Source organism: Limanda limanda, chromosome 23, assembly GCF_963576545.1.
Source record: "Limanda limanda chromosome 23, fLimLim1.1, whole genome shotgun sequence".
NCBI classification, from domain to species: Eukaryota; Metazoa; Chordata; class Actinopteri; order Pleuronectiformes; family Pleuronectidae; genus Limanda; species Limanda limanda.
In genome coordinates, this window is record NC_083658.1 from 1,697,966 (window position 1) to 1,717,572 (window position 19,607).

Below are 19,607 nucleotides of genomic sequence, written 5' to 3' on the forward strand. Positions count from 1 at the left end.
GGTGGCCTGGCTGAGAGGAGAGGAGAAGTCAGACGAGGCTGCACGGCTGCCTGCTGCATCATCATCACGCCAACACAGACACACACACACACAGACACACACAACCAAGTGGAAACACACGCATGCACACAGTGGCAGGCAGCAGCTGAGACGCAGCAAGGCGGTTAGGGCAGAAGTGGGGAACGAAGCGGAAGAAGAGGAAGGCAAACAGAGGAGGACGAGTCAGGATGAGCCAGTTCGTGGACCAGGGCGTCGTGTGCGGGAGGATCCGGAACCTTCCTCTGCTGGAGCTGCTGGCGGTGAGTGTGGGTCCGCACCTTCCTGCCCTGTGTCTGAGGAGGAGGGGTCAGGGACAGGCGGCGTGGAGCTGGAGGTCGGTCTGACTGGGCGGTGATCAGGATCACATCCTGTCCTCCAGTCCGCCCAGAATCCACCACCAGTGGGTCGCCTGTGCCCCAGACTGGAGACAGGAACTGGGTTAGAGGTGCAGGTGGTGGATGAGGAAGAGAAAGTGAGGAAAGAATTGTGTGTTTGCAGCATTTGCACTTTTTAGTTGCATGCATCTCTATATCTGTGGTTACGTGTTTTAGTACGTATTTCATGCTTTTATACCATTTTCTGCAGCCTCCATCTTCTAAAATATACAGTAGTTTGTTTTTTATAGTTTCTTGCAAAGATCAAGAAATTGAATACATCACCTTGTGTGTTTTTCACTATTGTTTGACATTTTCGTTGTCAAAAAACAAACCTACAGGGTAAATAATAGTTTTTCAGAGGCCCGGCTTTGCTTTTGGAGCTGTCACCGAACATGTCAGTGGCTCTCACGTGTATAGGAATGTTAGTTTGTGTGTGTGTGTGTGTGTGTGTGTAGTTTCCAGAGTGTGTGCGATCCCACCGTGTTCCATATGTAGGTCAGTAGCCGACAAGCTGCGACTGCATCTAATTACATGCTGGAGATTTGAGCCTGTTTCATGTTTCCGATCAGAATCTGGGGACCTGCCTGTCGTCTGCGAATTTACCCAGAATGCTTGAGTTTGATTGTGAGATATGACTTATTATTATAGGACTTCCATGATGTACAGTATGTGCTTTATGACCGGGGGGGAGGTGAAAACATTGGAACATGTGGCAACAGCCAGATCTAAAAATATCACATAGGTCTGTGCTCGGTTTGCAGCGCCAGCGTTTGATCCACGACTTCTCTTCTGGTTTTCGGGTTAGTTTTTATTTGTTGGCGCGAGTGTTTAAGAGAGAAAGTGATTTGTTCCCCTCAGGAGACATATCACAAGATACAAAAAAAAAGAAAATGGAATATTTCAGCGATGATTTCCCCCCCTTTTTCATCTCTATCTTCACGCTTCTCTCCCTCTTCTTCTGAATTATGGAGCCCGAGGTGTTTCGGGGAGATCCAGGGGTTCTCTGCCTCGGCCACCGCACGGACACAATTATGCAGACAAATGTGTCCGCCGAGCTCCGAGACTCCATATATCCTTTATCTAATTACATTAGCAGGAGCCGGATAGTGACTAATGGCTCGTCGAGGAGGAGGAGGAGGAGGAGGAGGAGGAGGAGGAGGAGGAGGAGGAAGAGGAGGAGGAGGGAGAAACACACAACGAGGAGCTGGAGAGGCCCGGGATGCATGATTGCATTTTTCCATCCTATTTCACTCCCTCTCTACTCCTCCTGCCCGGATCACTCCCCATGCTCGGTTAAGAAATCCCCCCCGAACAACCCCAAACCTCACACACACACACAGACACACACACACTGACCCACTGAGCCTTTTTCCAGCCTGAAAGACTTCTGCGCAGCAAAAACACATCTTTGCTTCTGAGCATTCTGGGGGATGTTCTCCTCTGTCCATCATATTCCTGTAACTCTGGCAGATCCCAAAGCTTCAGTTCAAACAACGAGTCTCTTCCCTGTAAACATTGTGTTTCAGTGCGAGCTGAATGAAAGAGTTGCGTGCGTTGGAGCCACAAGCGAAAGTGGACGTTTTGTGTTCTGTTTGGCATGAAAAGCACCTTCAGAGTCCAGGAGTGCTTTTCCTTTATCGCCCTCAGTCGCTTCCAGACAAGCGCTGCCAAAATAAAAGCCTTCTCAACCCCCCGACGGCCATAGTAAAAGATGAAAATAAAATAAAGAGCCAAGGTCTCTGCTCATGTCTGCAAATATCTTCTTAAGAAAAGCACACAGGTGGTTCCACATGTTTCGGTCTTTCAGTCCCACCACCGAGAGGTTCTGTTTCCACCCGTCTGTCTGAGTGTGTGTCAGCAGGATTACGCAAAAAGCCACCGAACAGATTTCCATGAAACTTGGTGGAAGGATGAGACAAGAGCCAAAGAAAAACTAATTAAAGTCTGGGGGCGGATCCAGGGAATTTTTTATAGGATGTTCTTTTGACATTTTCCCTAATTTCCCAGGGAATAATTCATGGTTCTTGATGAAGAAAATCAGGCATATTTACCACGTGTGCAATTTGGTGCAGCTTGATTGTGTCTAAGGGGAGTGTTGGGCCTTGAAGGACGGCGTTGTGTTGCTGTGGTTCGCACTGTTGTGTATTTTTAATTATTTGAATCCCGTTTTGTCCCGGGTTCTGCTGTGTTTGCGTTGGTTTTCTCCGTCTTCGTCCCACAGTCCAAACCCACTCAGTTTGTAGTTTGGCTGATTGGAGACTTTAAAGCTGTGGGTGGTAGTTTCTCAGCTGATTGATGAATCACTTCCTGCACATTTCTCTTGCCTGCTCATTAAAACACATTATATTCTGCATGAGAACACTGATGGTTTAATCATCAGGATCCTGTGGTTGTTGTTGTGTCTCCCCTCCTGTCTCTGTGGTCAGAGAACCAAGCAGGTGTCAGTTGGTTTCCTGTTTGTCCCTGAGAGGTTTGCACCCGGCTTACAGGAGCTCAGCAGTCTGCTGGCTCACATTACTTTATGCTAATATCCCCCAGCTGCAACCTGCACCACCCTCCTGCCTCTCTGTCTGTCTCGCACGCACACACACACGGAGACACACACACACTCCAAGCCCCCGGGACGGTCGCGGGAGGGCTGTGAAAAGGAAGCAGAGATGATTAATTAACTCTGCCCTCATTTTGATAGCGCCTTATTGGCTTTCAACAGCCGAAATTCAGCTTCAGAGCTTTGCATACATTACCCTCCCTCCGCCGACGCCACCGCAACAACGGCGATACCACACAAAACAGACACACAAACACATTCTGATATCGAGGTCAGGTTGATGGTGAACAAGTTGTCTGGAGCGCGGTGTTGGTTTTTGGTGATTGTTGTTTTTCCACTAATGAGAAAGAGGCTGACGAACACACAGACTGCTGACACACAACGACACTGACACAATGAGCTAATCACTGGATCTAATGAAGAGCAGGTGAAGGATCTGGTTTGTCTTTCACAACGCTCGTCCCTGTTCGGCTGCTCGTAAATCTATGGGAAAATGTCAGGTTGTTGTTTCTGGCACAAACACAAACACACACACACGCACAGATACATGTTTATCTGATGAATCAATACTGTGACTTGTCAAAGGCAGATGTCGTGACAAATGCTGTTGCCTAATTTCTTCGGAAGACTTGAATAGTTTCAGTAGCGTGAGTCATTTACGAGAAACCTCTTCCACCTTTATTACTCAATATTACATCAAGAAAATACCAGACAATACAACTTATACAACCAATAAAACAATACAACAATACATAACACGTTATAGTCGTCAGGCCTTTATTCGGCAGCACTAACTCAACCGTCTATTTTCTGATCATTGTGTTGGTTTGTGAACGTCCCTCGTTATCTTCAGATCTGCGTGTGCAGTCTTTAACACACTATCAGTGTTTGCTCATGTGTACGCAAATACATGTGCTACATACATGTGCGCCTGTTTGCATCATCATCACTGTGTGTTTGCATATGTGTGTGTGTGTGTCCAGCTGGTTGTGGCCCCGGCCCTAACCCTCTGTCCTCTGGCTCCAGCTGTAAAGGGCCCGTGAAACCTGTCAGTTCACAGCAACACAACTACACAACACAACACTACTGCTGTGTGTCGACTGTGTTTAAAACCCTTTCATTTCCCTTTTCTTCTAAACTCTGGTTCACCTGTTTGCTGTCAGCTCCTCTCAGCCGATGCAGACGCAGCAGGAGTCTGTGTCGGAGCATGTTTCATCATCGTCTCGCTGCCGAACAAAAGATCAGCTGCCAAGCGGTGTGATGTGTCACCGGGCGGGAGCTGCCGCTACTGTTCTCTCTCCCACAATGCACTGCTCGGGCCAGCTTTACTCACTCATGTCAGTTAGTGCAGATTAACCCACTTTCACAAGCGGTAGAACTTGTGTTTAACACTTTCTCCCGTCTTTCAGATCGGTGGTTTTCCACGTGGAACCTGTTTTTTAATTCTCTCTGACTTGTTTTAAAGGAAACGTCCAGAGGTTATTTTCATAGCACGAGTTGTGTTTCTCCTGCAGTGGAAACCGGCTCGTATGCAAACACGGCCGACTGCAGAGCGGATGCAACAGAAGCACGGAGCTCTGCCTTCCCTCAAACTGCTGCAGTGCGTCGCATGGTAATGAGGCGCTGTTTGCAGGGAACCTGATTTTGCCTGACGTGGCTAATGCGCTCTGTCAGAAGCGTTTGTGGCTGATGCTAGCCTTGTCTCCGCTCGGCCAGAAGTTGGCGAGAGGGAAGAGGGAGTTGAGCTCCGTGTGGCTTGCCGCTGCACCCGCCTGCCGGCCGCAGCCCTCGCCATCAGCAGCCAGTGACCTTCACGCCGAATGTTTGAGGAGTCAGGTGCTGTCGGGGCCGATCGGTGGGCTGAGCGGGTTTCCAGTAAAACCAGTTCTCTCCTCACGCCACAGGTTAGAAATCCACCGCAATTTGAACTGTTATCTACGGGCTTTAAACCCAGCCGCTGTCACCACATTACCTCAAAGGCCAAGTATCAATATGAGATGCAAAGCGGAGCCATTACAATGATGAGAAGGAAATTCATGCAGGAGCTGTTTGATGGCAGCGTTATGAAGAGGCCGTTTGTGTGGATCCAATTATAGACTGAGAGAAGTCGGCTGCTTTCATCCTTCACACAGGGAGATGTATCAGGAGGAGATTGTCTTCAAATGTTGGTCTCCTGAGATATTCAGGATTCATTTAGCAACAAGTTTAAATAGAAATGATTTGATTCTTATTGGCTGTCGTTAGGGAAGTCGTATTCTCAGCTTCTCCCTCAGCAGGAACACGTCTGGGTCTGAATCATCTTCGTTTAGCTTCATTATAGTTTTTCATCAATTCAATTCTATGAACTACCTGTAAAGATAGTTTTTGCAGGATAAGAGCACAAACATCCCATGATGCATTTTGCTTTTCCCATGAATACATCCAAAGAAAAGCACGCAAACGTCCAGTCTGGTGTTTAAAACTTTAATCCAGATCTTTGACATTGTTTTTCCAGCCTTTAATCTCAGTCATTGATCCCTGAGATGAAGTCATTTTGATGCCGAGCTCTCGGTCATTAAACGACGTGCTCTCTGTGCGAATCCATGAAAGGAATCAATATCATCTGCATGTAGTAACATTTGTCCGTGTGAGTCATCCGGCGAGCTGGAGCCATTCACATTATTGAGTCTCAGTCTCTTTCTGAAGAGAGAATATGAGCTGTGTGCCTTTCACAAGTCCATAACTCAACTTTATGGTGATGTGCTCGTGGCGCTCAATGATTTTCCGGGATCCTCTCTCTCTCCGCTGCAGACATCCGAGCGGTGATTGGGGTTTTACGAGGCGCACTGAGCCTCAGGTGAGCGACGTTGAATGAGGGACACTCTGCTCAGGACCGTTTGACCCTCGGGGGCTAATTGTGCTGTGGTGTCAAGTGGTCAGTGCTTTTGTGTGTTGTGGTCACGCCGGTCACTCAGGGTCTATTGTGAGGAGCCGCGGCAGCCAGCGGCCCTGCCTCCATCTGCCACAACAGCTGGGGCAGCCGATGGTTCTCCACACAGGAAATTATGCAGAGCAAACAAAACTCCGGTGATTATTTCATTAGATTCATTTCTTGGGGATTATCTTCACTTTACAGGAAGCGGCTCCACAAAGCTGCGTGTGTTTGCTCTTTGTTAAATATTGCAACACAACCCTGCCTCTCGATTCCGTCTCACACAAGCAGAAGCTTTATTTGGGAGGAATTTTCTGTCTTCTCCACCCTTCCTCTGTCTCTGGTGCCTGAGCCGGGGCACTGAGGAGGGGAACCAGCTGAATTAGTGCATTATTAAGCCTTTCTCCCCTGACCCACATCCCCCTACTGCTGGCACGGCTTGACTCCAGTGTGTGTGTGTCTCTGTGTGTGTGTGTGCACGGGAACCTGGAAAGCATTTGAATGGTCTCAGGATTCATTTCACTGTAAATGGACCTCTTATGTGCAGCAAGTGCTCGGAGAGAGGATGCTGAAATGAGCTGATGGTGAAAGCTCTTCGTCGCCCTCAGCTCTGCAGTGATCCGGCGTCGACCTCTGACCTTAAAGCAACACTATGCAACCTTTTCCACCTTAAACCAGCAGCTTGATTAAACTGAGGGTGATGGTTGAGTGAGTGTGAACATGGGAGAATGTTTCCTCACCCTGAACCTCTGGTGAGTGGGTTCCATCTCCTGTGAGAGTCACAGCTTCAATCAGCTCCAGCAAGTTGAAGAGTCTGTAAAAAACAGACTTTATTTAGCTCAAATATTCAGCAGGATGCATATAAAATGGTCTTTAATTCAAACCAAACATCTAATTATTGAATCCCTGCATGAAGTGATTATCTCGTGTGTTCACCTCCATAAATAATCCACCCAGCGTGGCCAGAGAGCAACTTGTGACCTACAAGGGGAACAATGTGGAACGCTCTAGCGTGTCCTGTGTGAGCCATGGTAAACAGCTCATGCTGAAGGTAATGCTTTCAGGGTTGGAGGGCATCTGATGGACGAGCTATTGTAACCCCGGCAGAATGAAGCCGCTACTCGCTTCAATCAGCCCGTTTGAGGCCGCCGCTTGAGAAATGGCTTCCAGAGGGTTCGTGGAGAATGTGAGAGCATTGAGTGGGGGGTGCAGGGGCTGCCCCAGATAAAGAGGGTTAGCTGTATAAACAAATAATAATGATAGAACAGTGTTGTTATTGTAAGAGCAAATAGCTGGCCTAACCGGAGGAAATCTAGGTCCTTGCACTGCGACATTTTCCCACAGCAGCGGAACTATCACATTCTGATCCCGAAATATCTGCAACAGTGTTGAAGCGTCTCGGGATGTGAAAATAAATAATGTGTGAGTTCAGGTTCCTGCTCGGACGCTCAGTTATCGTAGCGAATGGATTTGATTTATTTATCAGATGGACCTCTGACGCTGGGTTTCACACGGGGAGGAATCCTCCGTGTTCCAGCGCCGGGACGAGAGAGAGAGAGCGAGAGAGAGAGAGTATTACAGTCCAGTGATGTCACCATGTCTGAGAGGCCTAATGAGAAACAGAGCTCCCATCTGGAAGAAATAAAACAAATATGGCTGTTAAAAATAAGCCTCCACTTGAGATGATAACGAGGATTTAGTGCTATTAACAGTGTAAATACAGTGTGTGGTCAAACTGGAATTCCTCCGCAACCTGGATGAGCTCTGACTGTAAATGGGCAGCGGCTCTCAGAGGCTGATGATGGAGCATTTAAATATTTGATGCTGTTGTTGTTTATTATTGGATTCTATTGCTGCTCTGATGGGCTTTGTTCCCGTCAACCTGTGAAACAGAGGGTGAAGATGATCTCTCTGAGCTGGAATCAGCATCCTGACCTGGAAACTGAAATCACAGATTGCAAAATAAAAGCTGCAAGAAATGATTTCATCTTTTAAAATTGCAGGTTTGCACAAACACAAACATTATGAAGTGATATTCAGGTTATTAATGTTGACAACACGTGAAATGACTGTGTGGTTTCACCCTGAACACGTTCTCACAAAACCTGAGGCAGATTAAAAGCAAAACTATCTCCATGACCGGATAGAGAGAAGAATGAAAATATGTTTATTTTGTTTGTCAGACGTTCGCCATGCACCAAACAAAGCAGCATGTTTTATTTATGAATGAAAGTTCAGCAGGGACATCCTTATTTACAGCCGAGCCTCAGGGCTGGGGGGGCGGGGTTACCTAGATTTACACCGCCCACGCCAGGCTACCACAACTCAGGGGCACTTATCGGTTTAGGGAAACATGTTTTTATTGTGCGTTCACTTCCCAACGTGCTCTTTTCTGCTCGTCGGCGTTCAGATTCAAACAGGCAACCCCCCTTTGACCACGAGCCGGTTCTCTGGACCCCGAGGCTGCTACCGCCCCCCCGCAGTCTGTCTGCAAAGACTATCGCCACGGAAATAATTCATGACCACGAGAGGAATCATCGGACTCGGGTCAAAAGTCACCACAACCCATCTCCTTTCACATTTCTCATTATTATTCCGCGGCTGCACCGTCCCTCCCCCCCCCCCCCCCCTTTCAAAAATCCCTGTATCTTGATCCGGGCTCCGTCTCTGTCGGGTTATATTGGAAATGCACGAGTGATAAGCATAAGTGGCACAGGTGGGCTCGGAGATGACAGCCACACAAACAACCAGCGTCCACTTGTCACATTACCATATCCCCCGGTTCTGCTTCCTCGCTCGTCTGCAGGGGGGGGGGAAATCTCTTCTCCCAGCCGCAAGATAGGAAGACGACGAATGAGAAGAGAAAGTCAGAGTTTGACATTGATGCTTTTCTCTGGAGCAGGAATGCGACGCTCTGCCTGCTCGACATCTGCCCGGCACCTGGTTCAAAAACAGACTTCTGCACGCCGTCAATAAATCAGACTGTGGATTAAACGGAGGAGAAGCGGTGATAAAACCTGAGGCCTGGAGCTAATGCTCATGAAATGTGAAGGAATCTGACAAAAGGCGAGAAATACCTGGTTGGAAACACACGCTTTCAGGTCATGAGACTGCTGCCGTGGGGTTTGTGGTTTGTGATTTGTGACCTTGGATGTTACCGTCTCGTGTCAGATCAGCTGAACTTTAGCAGGAGAGGTAAATGCTTTTCCGTGGGTCGTTGGTATCTTTAAATTGATTTGGTGAGATGCTGCAGAGCCGTGGAGCTCAGATCCTCGTGTTGGGTTTTCGCTCAATCTCCAATGTGACACAGTTTCCATGAAGGAACGCCGCAGCCTTCACTGGATCGACTCTCGGCGCTCCGGCTGCAGCTCCGGCCCGGTTAGGTGTGGCGCCTGTCTGTCAAAGCCTGAATAAACAGAAGCCCGACTTCCCCTGGTGAACCGACCCACATCTGTTTAGCATCAGGCCTCTCTGCTCTGATCTGCCCCTTCTCTTTGTCTCTGTTCACTTTCCTGCAGCTTCAGTGTCGCTCGTGTTGAATCACTGACACCACTGACTGCAGACTTTATTTATGTGTTATGCATAATTAAAAGTAGCTGCTGTAAATCCTGCTGCTCAGTTGAAGGGAGAGGATGTTGGAAGCTGGAGGGAAGATGGATACGATGATTAACTCTGATAGTCACTGCTGTGGTAGATCGGAGTCTGAAGTCGACATGCAGAGGCTGTAGAAGAGTATTAGAGTATACATATTTTTTAATTTTGCATATCGACAATAAAATGGAAATGTCGACAATAAACTTGAAGTTTTGCGATTAAAGTCGAACTTTTAGGAATATAACAAACCTCCAACGTCAGTACAGTCGTGGTTGTGTATCGGCTTCACTCCACGATCACTTCTGCACAGACTCTGGCTCCAAATGACTGATACTAATGCTGTGCTTGTAATACATTAAATAACGTTTTATTTCTCATGCACACAAACATTTATTTTTCCATTTCCTACGTCTGTTTTTTACTCCCAGTTTTTTAAATCCCTGAAAACACCCATCAGGGAGGAGCGCTGGAGGAATGCAGCGTTATGAAACAAAAACAAACACACAGTGTGTCCTCGCTGGTCCCGATGTTTCCAGACAGGACGGGACTCGAGGAAACAGTTAGCGCTCGGGGAGGCGGGGGGGGGCAGAAGTCTGCAGTGAGCCCTGTGCCCGGCGTTTACAAGCCCGGAGGTTGCCGGGTTTTATTATCATCGGGGGGCCAATATCCAGCCAGGTGTATTCGGATCGGGACGGAGATTGGCGATGACAGAAGTGAAAAGGAAACCTGGAGCTGAAAAGTAGAGGAGCAGAGGGGAAGAAGAGAGGATAGAGAGCAAGAGGGTGGGAACAGAGAGTAAAGAGACAGGGCAACACAACCAAGAGGATGAAAGAGGCAGACAAAGTCATACAACAGGAGAAAATACAATATAGATGTTCCTAACAGTTTAGAGAGTTTCCAGACATCACTCAAGCACATTATTCAGATTTTAATTTCTTATGGATCTTTGTGATGTTGGAGTTCTTCAGATCTGGAAGCTCCACATGCAGCGCTGACACAATCCAGTCCCACTCACTCAGAACCCTGACAAGAGGCTGTGATGTTTTATGCAAAGCGTAACAAAAAAGATGCGACGGCTGGTTTTGTTTCAGACGAGACGGAAAATTCCTCTTTTCAACTCGAGTATCGGTTCCAGAAGAAAAGATGAACAAGTGGATGTGAGGAAATCTGCAGAAGAAGGAAATTTTACTCTTTATTTCTTCCAGATCTTGTCCGATGGACGACATGATAACAAGCTCTCCGCACTTTCCTCTGTTCATTGTGCTGCTTTCATTTAGAAACGTAATCTTGAGCTCTGCTGAGGGATTAGAAGCAACATGACTTGTCTTGAATCGAAGCTTCAGTAAAAAACACACAAACTCAGAAACGCACACACTCGTTCGGGCCCGCGATGCCCTTGGAGGCTCGTCCACACAGCTCGCTCTGTGGAAGTGATCAAACAGCGATGTCAGCTCCGATGGATTTCATTCCTCCGCTGCGTTTTTCAAACTCTCCCCCCCCCTGTGAGATTTACACATGGAACAGCTCGGCCACTGTTCCCAGCAGGCATGAATGGTCCGCTCTGTGGAACCCGGAGCGAGCAGTGGACATATCTTAATGTTTGGAAAGATAATCTGTGGGGATTTGGATTCTCGACGGTGGCAGAGTGTTGATGTTTGGGCTGGGCCGGGCCGTAGGTGCTGCTGGAGGAGGAACATCAGATAACCCAAACTGCTGAGGCTCAGCACAGAGGATGAACAGGCTGCCTTTTGTAGCGCCAGGTAATCCATATTCCCCGACACTCCTCCATCTGGGGCAGGCGGGCCGGTGGAGAATCTCCGGCTCACTGGACCCATTTGTTGGCCCGATGTCCTCGGCTCAATGAGGCCACTGTGCCGGCTCCACAGCTTTACAGTCATTGAGGTTTCAGGCACAATTAGGCAGTATAGTGCCGAGCTCCGGTTCAGCACCATTTGTTGAGTGAGGCTCCATTAACGTAGTGAGAGCTTGATTTGATTGTTTTTAATATTCTTCAAGAGGAATTAAGAGATGATAGATGTTGCAGAGGATAATTTATTAAGCACATGAGAGTATAGTGCTTTGTATTGTTCGTTTGAAATAAAAGGAGAGTAGATGTTGTTTGTATTGATCTGCTTTTCTCCTCTAAATTAACAAATTGTCCAGTTTCTACAGTTAACAGTAATGTACCAGATCTCAGCTGGACACAGAGAAAAGCATAAGAAGACTGAAAGTTCCCTTTCTTCACAGAGTGTATGGATCCTGATCTCCATCCTGCACGTTCCACATCTAAATCTTCATTCTGTCTAATCGAGAAACAACAATATCCTCTCCAGATTCATCAAATCATCAAACCACACAGGAAACAGTCGTCCTGTTCTACACGATAAAACAAATCGAGGGTCGTGACACTAAATCATCGGCTCTGATCCCAGTAGCTTGTTCCCTCCCATGAAGAATAACTCGCATTAACCAGAGCCGCTGCCCTCTCTTGATAGAAGCCGCGGGTTATCAGAGGAGTTATCAGGCTCTGCGGATATGAGAGGCCGATGTGGCGAGCTGTTATCAGGACGCCGGGTCACCGGGGGTTCGAGTAACAACCTCTGAACGAAGGCTCATCAGCACAGAGGCTCACGATGAGCTGATAAGACTAATGAATTTACCCCAGGCAGAGGCAGGTTTCTAGAATTACCTCCGTACGTCACTGCGATCGGATCTCAGTCATTATGAATTATGAGTTTTCATTGATGCTGATTAAATTTGCTGTGTTTACATCTCCGCTGATGATGTTGGGCTAAACGCCGGCGTATCCGATGGCAGGAGCACTTGGCAGCGAGTATCTCTGGCTGGAGGCCAAGACTCACAGGCGTATCAGATGTGCAGCGTCTCCCACACCTTGCAAAGACACTGTCATAACTCACCGTCTAGTGCGCCATAAAAATACACACCGCGAGAAATCGTACATTCTGTTGGCATAACCTTTGGCTCGCAGTCGCCCGTCATGGGAGCTTCTCTCCATCAAACCTGCAGCTAGGGGCTCGCCGTTGGTTTTACAGTCACCGGAGACCGGGCTGGCATGTCATCAGTTGGTGTGGACGGGTTGGGATGGAGGGGGAGAGAGAGAGAGAGAGAGACGGGGGGGGAGAGAGGTCGTGACCTTGTCTTTGGCAGGGTCTTAACTCCCAGGGTGCACTGCGGGGGCTGCAGACCTCGACAAGGTGTCTAATCTCCTCCCGTCTGATGTGCGACCACATCAAGGTGGCGTGGGGACTTCAAGGAATTCACGCTGACCTCGGCGGCGGCTGGGTCACCGTCTTATCTCGCTTCAGGTTTATTTATTTAGTCTTTAAACTCCCAAAAAAGAGCGATGTAAGGATCGGGATGTGATTTCAACTCCTTCATCTGTAAGAATGTGTGAAGCTGGAGAGATGAAAAATACATCTGATGTTTAATTCCTCAAAAACCATTAATCTCTCATCAACAGATTGCATTGGGGTTGTGCGTCTGTGTGCATGTGTGCAAGTGTTTGTTTGTTTCCTCTTTGCCAAAGCGTTGGGGGAAGGCGCTCACATTTTAAATTTTTCATAAAGGCACAGGAGCAGTAGGAGCAGGCGACTGGATGTGGGATTCAAGCCGTGCACAAGGCGGGGGGGGGGGCTCTTCCCTCATCAAACGCCCTCACACGCATGAGCAAACACGGCCAGATAAACATTACTGAGAAGCTGCGGTCACGGAGCAGGTTCCTGCCGGGTTAACGCTCGTTTAGCCTCCGCTCGTCCAAACAGCAGAAATCAATGCTGGCTTTTAGTCAAACGTTGGGAAATAACCTGTAGATAAACAACTGGATTTACCTACTTTACATCCAGATAGAGAGACAGAAAGCAAACACAAAGACACAAAGACACGAAATATAGAGAATCTTACGTCATAATATCGATTAAAAAAAACACACAATCGCCGTTTTCCTCAGTAAGTGCCTTTCTTCTTAAAACCTCCTATGATTTAATAGACTTCAGAGGTGATAACACACTCCTTATGAGCTTTCTGCTCTCAGCACATTTTAACCTCTGGAAGGAATAGTTGCTGCGCTGCAGTTTGTGAGAGAACTGCTCCGGAGATCTACGCCTCCGATAAACTCTCAGGTCAGTAAATCCTGTTTTGCTCCGCCCGGCCTGCACGTGAGCACCTGGCTCTTCTGGGAACGCTGCGGCTTTCACTTACGCCGTAAAGCCGTCAGAAAGAATGCCCGGCTGAAGATATAACACGCCGCGCTGCATACATGAGTCACGCTTTAAATCTCCGCTTTAAATACCCTCACATTTCACACGACAACAAGCACGCCGCATTCTCCACATTCCTCCATGTGTGCGGAGGATTATTCCCGTGCCCTGTCATTAGCAGGAGGTCTGGGCGATGACAACACAGACTTAGGCAGCTTTACCTCACGTCTGATGTGGCCTGTAAATATTTCCCCTGACACGGGGCTTTCACGAAGAAGGTTCCCCTTTGTGCAGCAGCCGTAATCATTATGGGATCATGTTGCTAATGGTCTTTCGGAGACAGACGTTTTACCTTAGACGGGGTTTTTTGGCTGCCGGTGGAAAAGTCACACGTTTAAGTTGATGATATGGCAGATGGAGGATTCTTGTCCAGCCAGTAGACTTGTGCAGATGTTCCTGTTACAGCTAAACACTACATGTGTGATATTAATTCTGCACAGAGACCAAATCCATCCCCTCCGCAGAGAGGACATATTTTAATATTGATTAACTGCAGCTGGAGCCAACGCTAAATTTAACTTTGGGAGCTGAGCTGAGCACTCATGGCCTTTCAGCTTGGGTTTGGTGCTCCATGCTTTTGCTTTGTGAGACTCACACACGACCATGGGGACGTTAGACATTGTAACTTGGTTGCATTCCAAACATGAAAGATCTGCTTAAGTCAAAATGGATGAAGACAATAATGGATAAAGAGGAAATGTCCTTTTTCCGAGATTAGGAAATACGTCACCAAGCTGTTCAGCATCGATCTGTTGTCGTGCTTTTTGCTTAATGGTTAAACCGAGCGCCCTTGACTGGCGACTCCACAGGGGGCCTGGGCCTTCGCCACGTTCTGCTGGCAAACTGGTGGTGATGGAAGCCTCGGAGTGGGAGTCTCCACGGACCGAGCGAGCAGACAAAACAACTGAGCTTTCTGTATTTAGAGCAGCAGCTTCTGAACATCTGGCCCGGCTCGTTCTCTCAAGGCCACTGCAGGTTAAAAAAAGCCCAGCTAGTGATAACAGAAGCACTTTGAGTCTGGTGTGGTCCCGACGACGGGTCACTGGGAGGTCAGGACCAGTCCAATCTGTACTCAAGTGTGTGAAACTGGAGATGGCGTCGAAGAGGAGATTATTTTTGAGGCAGTATGTGAGCGTCAGATTCACAGTGTGGCTCCTCAGAAACTGTATTCTCACAATAAACCCATTTGCATATGAGATCAAGCTTTTCCTTTATGGACACGCTCATCGCTCGTGCTCTACTTTATTCACAATGTATCACAACAGGGGTTCTGCAAAAAGTTGGAAAACAACAAGCGCAGTGTTTGTTTTTAATTTTCTGAGGACTTTATATTTCAGTGGCATCAAGAATGGATTTATCTCTGCCAGTGAATAATGAGATAAGTAAGACAGAAATAAACCATATCAAGAGACAAAGAATATGTTTTTAAAGTCAAAACAGGGAGCTCCACTGTCTCCCTGTTTTCCCTTTGGACTATTGACCTCTTCCTGGGATTCCCCTTTATTTGATTTCACTCTGCGAGCACATGACCGCGGCGTCTAGAAATCAATGGCGAGCATCTGTCCCGCTGAGATAAGCGTTTACCCAGGAGAAGCGTCGCGAGCTGTCAAGCTAACGTCTAATTAATTAGCCTTAAACTCGGCGTGCACGGATCTGACAGTCAGAACTGTTGTGGAGGCGGAGTCTGGAAAACCCAGATGGTTGAAGTGCGGTGTCTATGTGGCCTATTTTATAAAGCCGCCCCCCCCTTCTCTCTCTCTGCCTCATGCAGTCGGACCACTAAGAGGCAAATCATTAGGCCAAAGCCAAGAAATCCTGACATCTGTTTTTCCCATTCTGCTCTCAGCCTGAGCTCATTTGGTCCGTGCTGTAACTCAGTAGCGCACGTTTTGCGAGTGCTGGGCTATTCCCAGCTGACGTCCCACAGCTGGACTGGGTTCTGGGCCAGCCGTTAGAAGTTACCCAGAGGTGCTTCTGGAGTTACACGCAGGGATGATGACGAGACGCAGAACGAGAGACTCCACTGATTAATTGCAGCGTTTGAACAGTGGTTTACTGGAGAGGAGGAAATACACGAGTCCCGTCATGGCGTTAATCAGCATCTGATGCAGAAACGTGAGCAGTGGATGTTCTGCTTTTATTATGCTTGTCTCACTTGGACAAATCATCAGGAAATCATCTCCAATTAACATAATGCTTTTCTTGTCTCTTCTGTGCAGGAATACATGGACGCCAACAAATGCATCGACGAGCTCCTGAAGCAGCTTGAGGACGAGCGGAGGAACGTGCGAAGGTAAGAGCTTCTCAGGACTTCTGGGCAGATGTTTTACTGCCGCAGGACATCGGCAGCTGTCTGCAATCCATTCCCAAAGCAGAGGCAGCAGAACAATGTTGTTTGGTTTCCAGCGCGAGACAAGCTTTGTACGCCGCTCCTGAGAAATGCTTTTTGTGCTGCAGGCTCAGTATAAAGTGGGGGACAAAGGGGAGAGTCCGGGCTCAGTGTGGGGTTGACTGGGGGAGTTTCTCATGGAGGTCCTTTGCAGTGGATTGGCCCAGACAATGGGAATGAAGAGCTTATGGAGATGCCAATCTAATGACCTTGTCCCCTCCGTGCTCCTACCGTCCTTCAGCCCTTCCAGCGACGCACCGCCCCCGGTAGAGAAGAGAGACAATTTTTTAAACTTCACCCTCTTTTGTAAAGCCCTCTCAATGGAGCTGTATTCCCCAGCTCAAGTAATTTTCCCCCTGAGTGAGCAGCGAGGGGCTGGGGGGTGCACGCAGGGGGACAGGGGTCTCGGGGTGGGTGGCTCTGGGGACGGATGACCACTGACCGTCCCCTTTACTAGGCCAGGGTAGCCCCCCAATAAAGGAAGCGATGTGTAAAGGAATGACCCTCCCCACCCCTCTTTATAAGACAGGGAAGTCGTCTTCAGTGAGACCCTCAGTGACCTAACAGCCACTTAGAAGCACCACAATGTCCCAGGGACCCAGGTTCGGAGCCGAGGACCAGGTGGGTTGAAAGACTTGAACTTGTAGAGACCAGAGACAACAGCTGCAGTTGTCATCTGTGTGAAGTTTGTGTGTTTCTCTTATTTCCCTCATGTCTCTAATCCTTCATGAAACGGATTCACAAAAGCCTGGAAACGTTTTACACCTGACAGTCCGTCAGCTGAAGCACGAGAGCTACACCCTGACTTATGGAAATATGGTAATGAAACTATCCTCGTATGTTTTCCTGCTTTGTGGACCTGAGATGTTTCTGCCAAAATCAACCTGAAATATGTTATAGAACTAAAGTAGTGCACAGAGCAGCACCAGGGCCCAACAGTTTCCTCATGAACCCACATTTATATCCACTAGATCCAGAGTTTTATTTAGATCTGCACCCAATTACTCATTATTATCAATCAGCCAAATAAAGACTAAATAGGGAACTGGGAACCCCTGCCCTAAATAGTCCCTGTTCTTTCATCAAGATCCATTAATTACTCCCTGAGAAACGGGGTGAAATGTCCTTTCTGGATCCAGCCCAAAAGTTAACAAGCTTTTTCTTGGCTCCTGTCCCGTCCTTCCACCAAGTTTCGTGGAAATCCGTTCAGTAGCTTTTTGCGTAATCCTGAAACCAGCGAGGGGGAGTAAACACTCTTTGGTGGTGGTAGTAAGTTAAAGTAGGAGCCACCCAAGTGAAACACATGGAAACCCACGAGCAGGGAGCTTAATGCATCAGAGAGGTAATGAGATCGTTGAGATGCAACCTTCCAGACGCCGTAAACAAACCAGTGCACATGAAGCCATAGCGTTGTTGAAACTCAAGTTTTTAGAAACAACATACCACCAGTGTTGTTCAGTTCCGAGCGGCGACAGTGATGAACGACTTCACAAAGGCTTTTGTTGAGCTAAAACACAGACTGCGAGTCCCCAAAACGCCTCCTTCCCCTTATTAGGCAGCGCCGCTCGCCGCTCGCCATGTCTCCCTCCACCCCTCAGAACATGGGGCCATCAATCCGTCAAGAGGAGAAAGAGAAGCTCTTACATTCCTCTAGTTCCCTGCATCCCTGCGTCCTGACCCAGTGACCCACTGCATTCATGTCTCTCATTGTACCTTATTATAGGGTCGTTTCACACTGCAGAGTACACACATTGGACAAATATCACTTCTTTTTAGGGCCAAGCTGCTTCTCAGTTTATCAGATAAACCCGTCAAATAAAAATGTGACACGGCTGCGTCTTTGTTTGAGGTTAGTTTTTAAATCTGAGACCTTTCAATAACTTTAGAGGAAATTATAGTCGTTTGGAAAATACTCCAGTGTCTCGGTCATAAGTAAGTATGTGGAATGTGCTGTAAAAGATGGGTTACGCTGCTTTTACAGACATTCAGATGTGTTTTTCTCGAGCCTGACCTACATTGGTTTCACCATAAAATCTGCAGATATTTTTAGCAGAATTTATGTTCCAAAAAACACGTTATTTTAGAGAAACTGCACATTTTCGATGCCTGAATCTAAGGAATAACTTATTCAGCTGTGGATCAGAAGCTTGGTTTGTCTCCTCCACGTCCTCCAGCCTCTCGCACCATCAGCATCAGCGCTCGACGGAGCACAAAACCCCAGTGGGATGCAGGCCCGGCTTCTCCCGCAGCCTCTATTCAACACCAGCACGTCTCTGACAGACGGAAACAAAAGCTCCACGGCCGAGTGTCAGCTTCAGATGGAGCAAATCCAAATTTGGGCTCATCAGACAGAGCGTACAGTAGGACGCTGACCTCGGGATTCCACTTCTTCATCGTTTGTTTGCAGTTTTCACATTAGAGATGATGAAAGGTCTTTTTCAAGATGTGGAGGAGAGTTTATTATAGATTTCTGCTCAGTGACCTGTGCTGCAGAGACATATGGGTTCTCTCCAGCTCTGAAAAGCATGACGGGCAGGGAGTGAGTTAGCATGACCTCTTTCTGACAAGCTGCTGCGTCAAGGCACCGTGACTGTGTAATCTTCCCTGTGGATTAAAACAATGCAGATTAGATTTTTCTATCTCTGCTTCCTCCCGATTTCCCACTGTTGATTTGCGACTCCGCTGATCTGGTGTTTGTTTGTTTGTTTGTTTCCCTGAATCTTCGCCTGACCTTGTTTCTAGTTGCTCGTGCTTGGCGCCGCTGGCCCGAATCCGGCCTCACCTGCCAGTCTGTCTCTGCCGGAGCAGATGGCGCTGGTCTGTCACCCTTTCCACACCTTGTCCCACAGAGGAACGGGACGAGTAGGGGGTCCGGCCGGCGGGGGGCCGAACTGGGGAGGTGTGGAAGGGGGCGGGCATGGGACTCAGCTGGAGGTCCTCCAGGCTGAGGACAGGTTGTGAGGAGCAGGCGGCTGCAGCTGCCTGGAGGACATTAGCAACGACATCTGCTGATCAATAAGCTATTTGTCATGTTCATAGAGCAGCGGAGCTCGCAAGGCGCTGGAGATAGAGGGGTCGGCTCCGATGAGCGCCCTGCTGAGGGATTACAGATAATAGACTTTCTTTGTGTAAGTGAATTTGCCTGTAACTGCTCGACGTGTCTGTCCATTCGTCCTTCAGACATATTGGATTGTGGAGTTTGTCCATATAAGAATAAATCCCTCTGTAGCTTTTGGATAATTATTAAAAGCGTCTTCAAGCCACAAATCACTTTTTATTTGTTTTGATTGGCATTTAAAAAACCTTTGAGCAACTCTGGGTGATCCCCAGATTTTAATTTGGAGGACGCCGATGAGAGGAAGCGTCCTTGCTCTCTCTCTCTGAGGACGGCGAGGTCGAGCGAGAACGGAAAAACAGGAGCGCCATGCTGGGAAACAGTGTTACAAATCTGGACCTCGCTGATGTTTCTACA

At 47.9% G+C, this 19,607-nt stretch overlaps 1 protein-coding gene across 2 annotated transcripts in view; it reads left to right on the top strand.

Moving 5' to 3' along the window:
* The first annotated feature begins 239 nt into the window (after positions 1-239).
* The window catches only part of LOC132996564 (nck-associated protein 5-like), an 88,351-nt gene continuing 68,983 nt past the window's right edge, over positions 240-19,607 (top strand). Inside the window, exons 1-2 of one of the 2 annotated variants that reach the window (XM_061066862.1) lie at positions 240-299; positions 15,966-16,039. In XM_061066862.1, the coding sequence (XP_060922845.1) occupies positions 15,972-16,039 (68 nt within the window). In that variant the 5' untranslated portion in view covers positions 240-299; positions 15,966-15,971. Of the gene's footprint in view, positions 300-13,369; positions 13,609-15,965; positions 16,040-19,607 lie in introns of those variants that run through there. The other variant, XM_061066861.1, reaches the window with a different exon arrangement.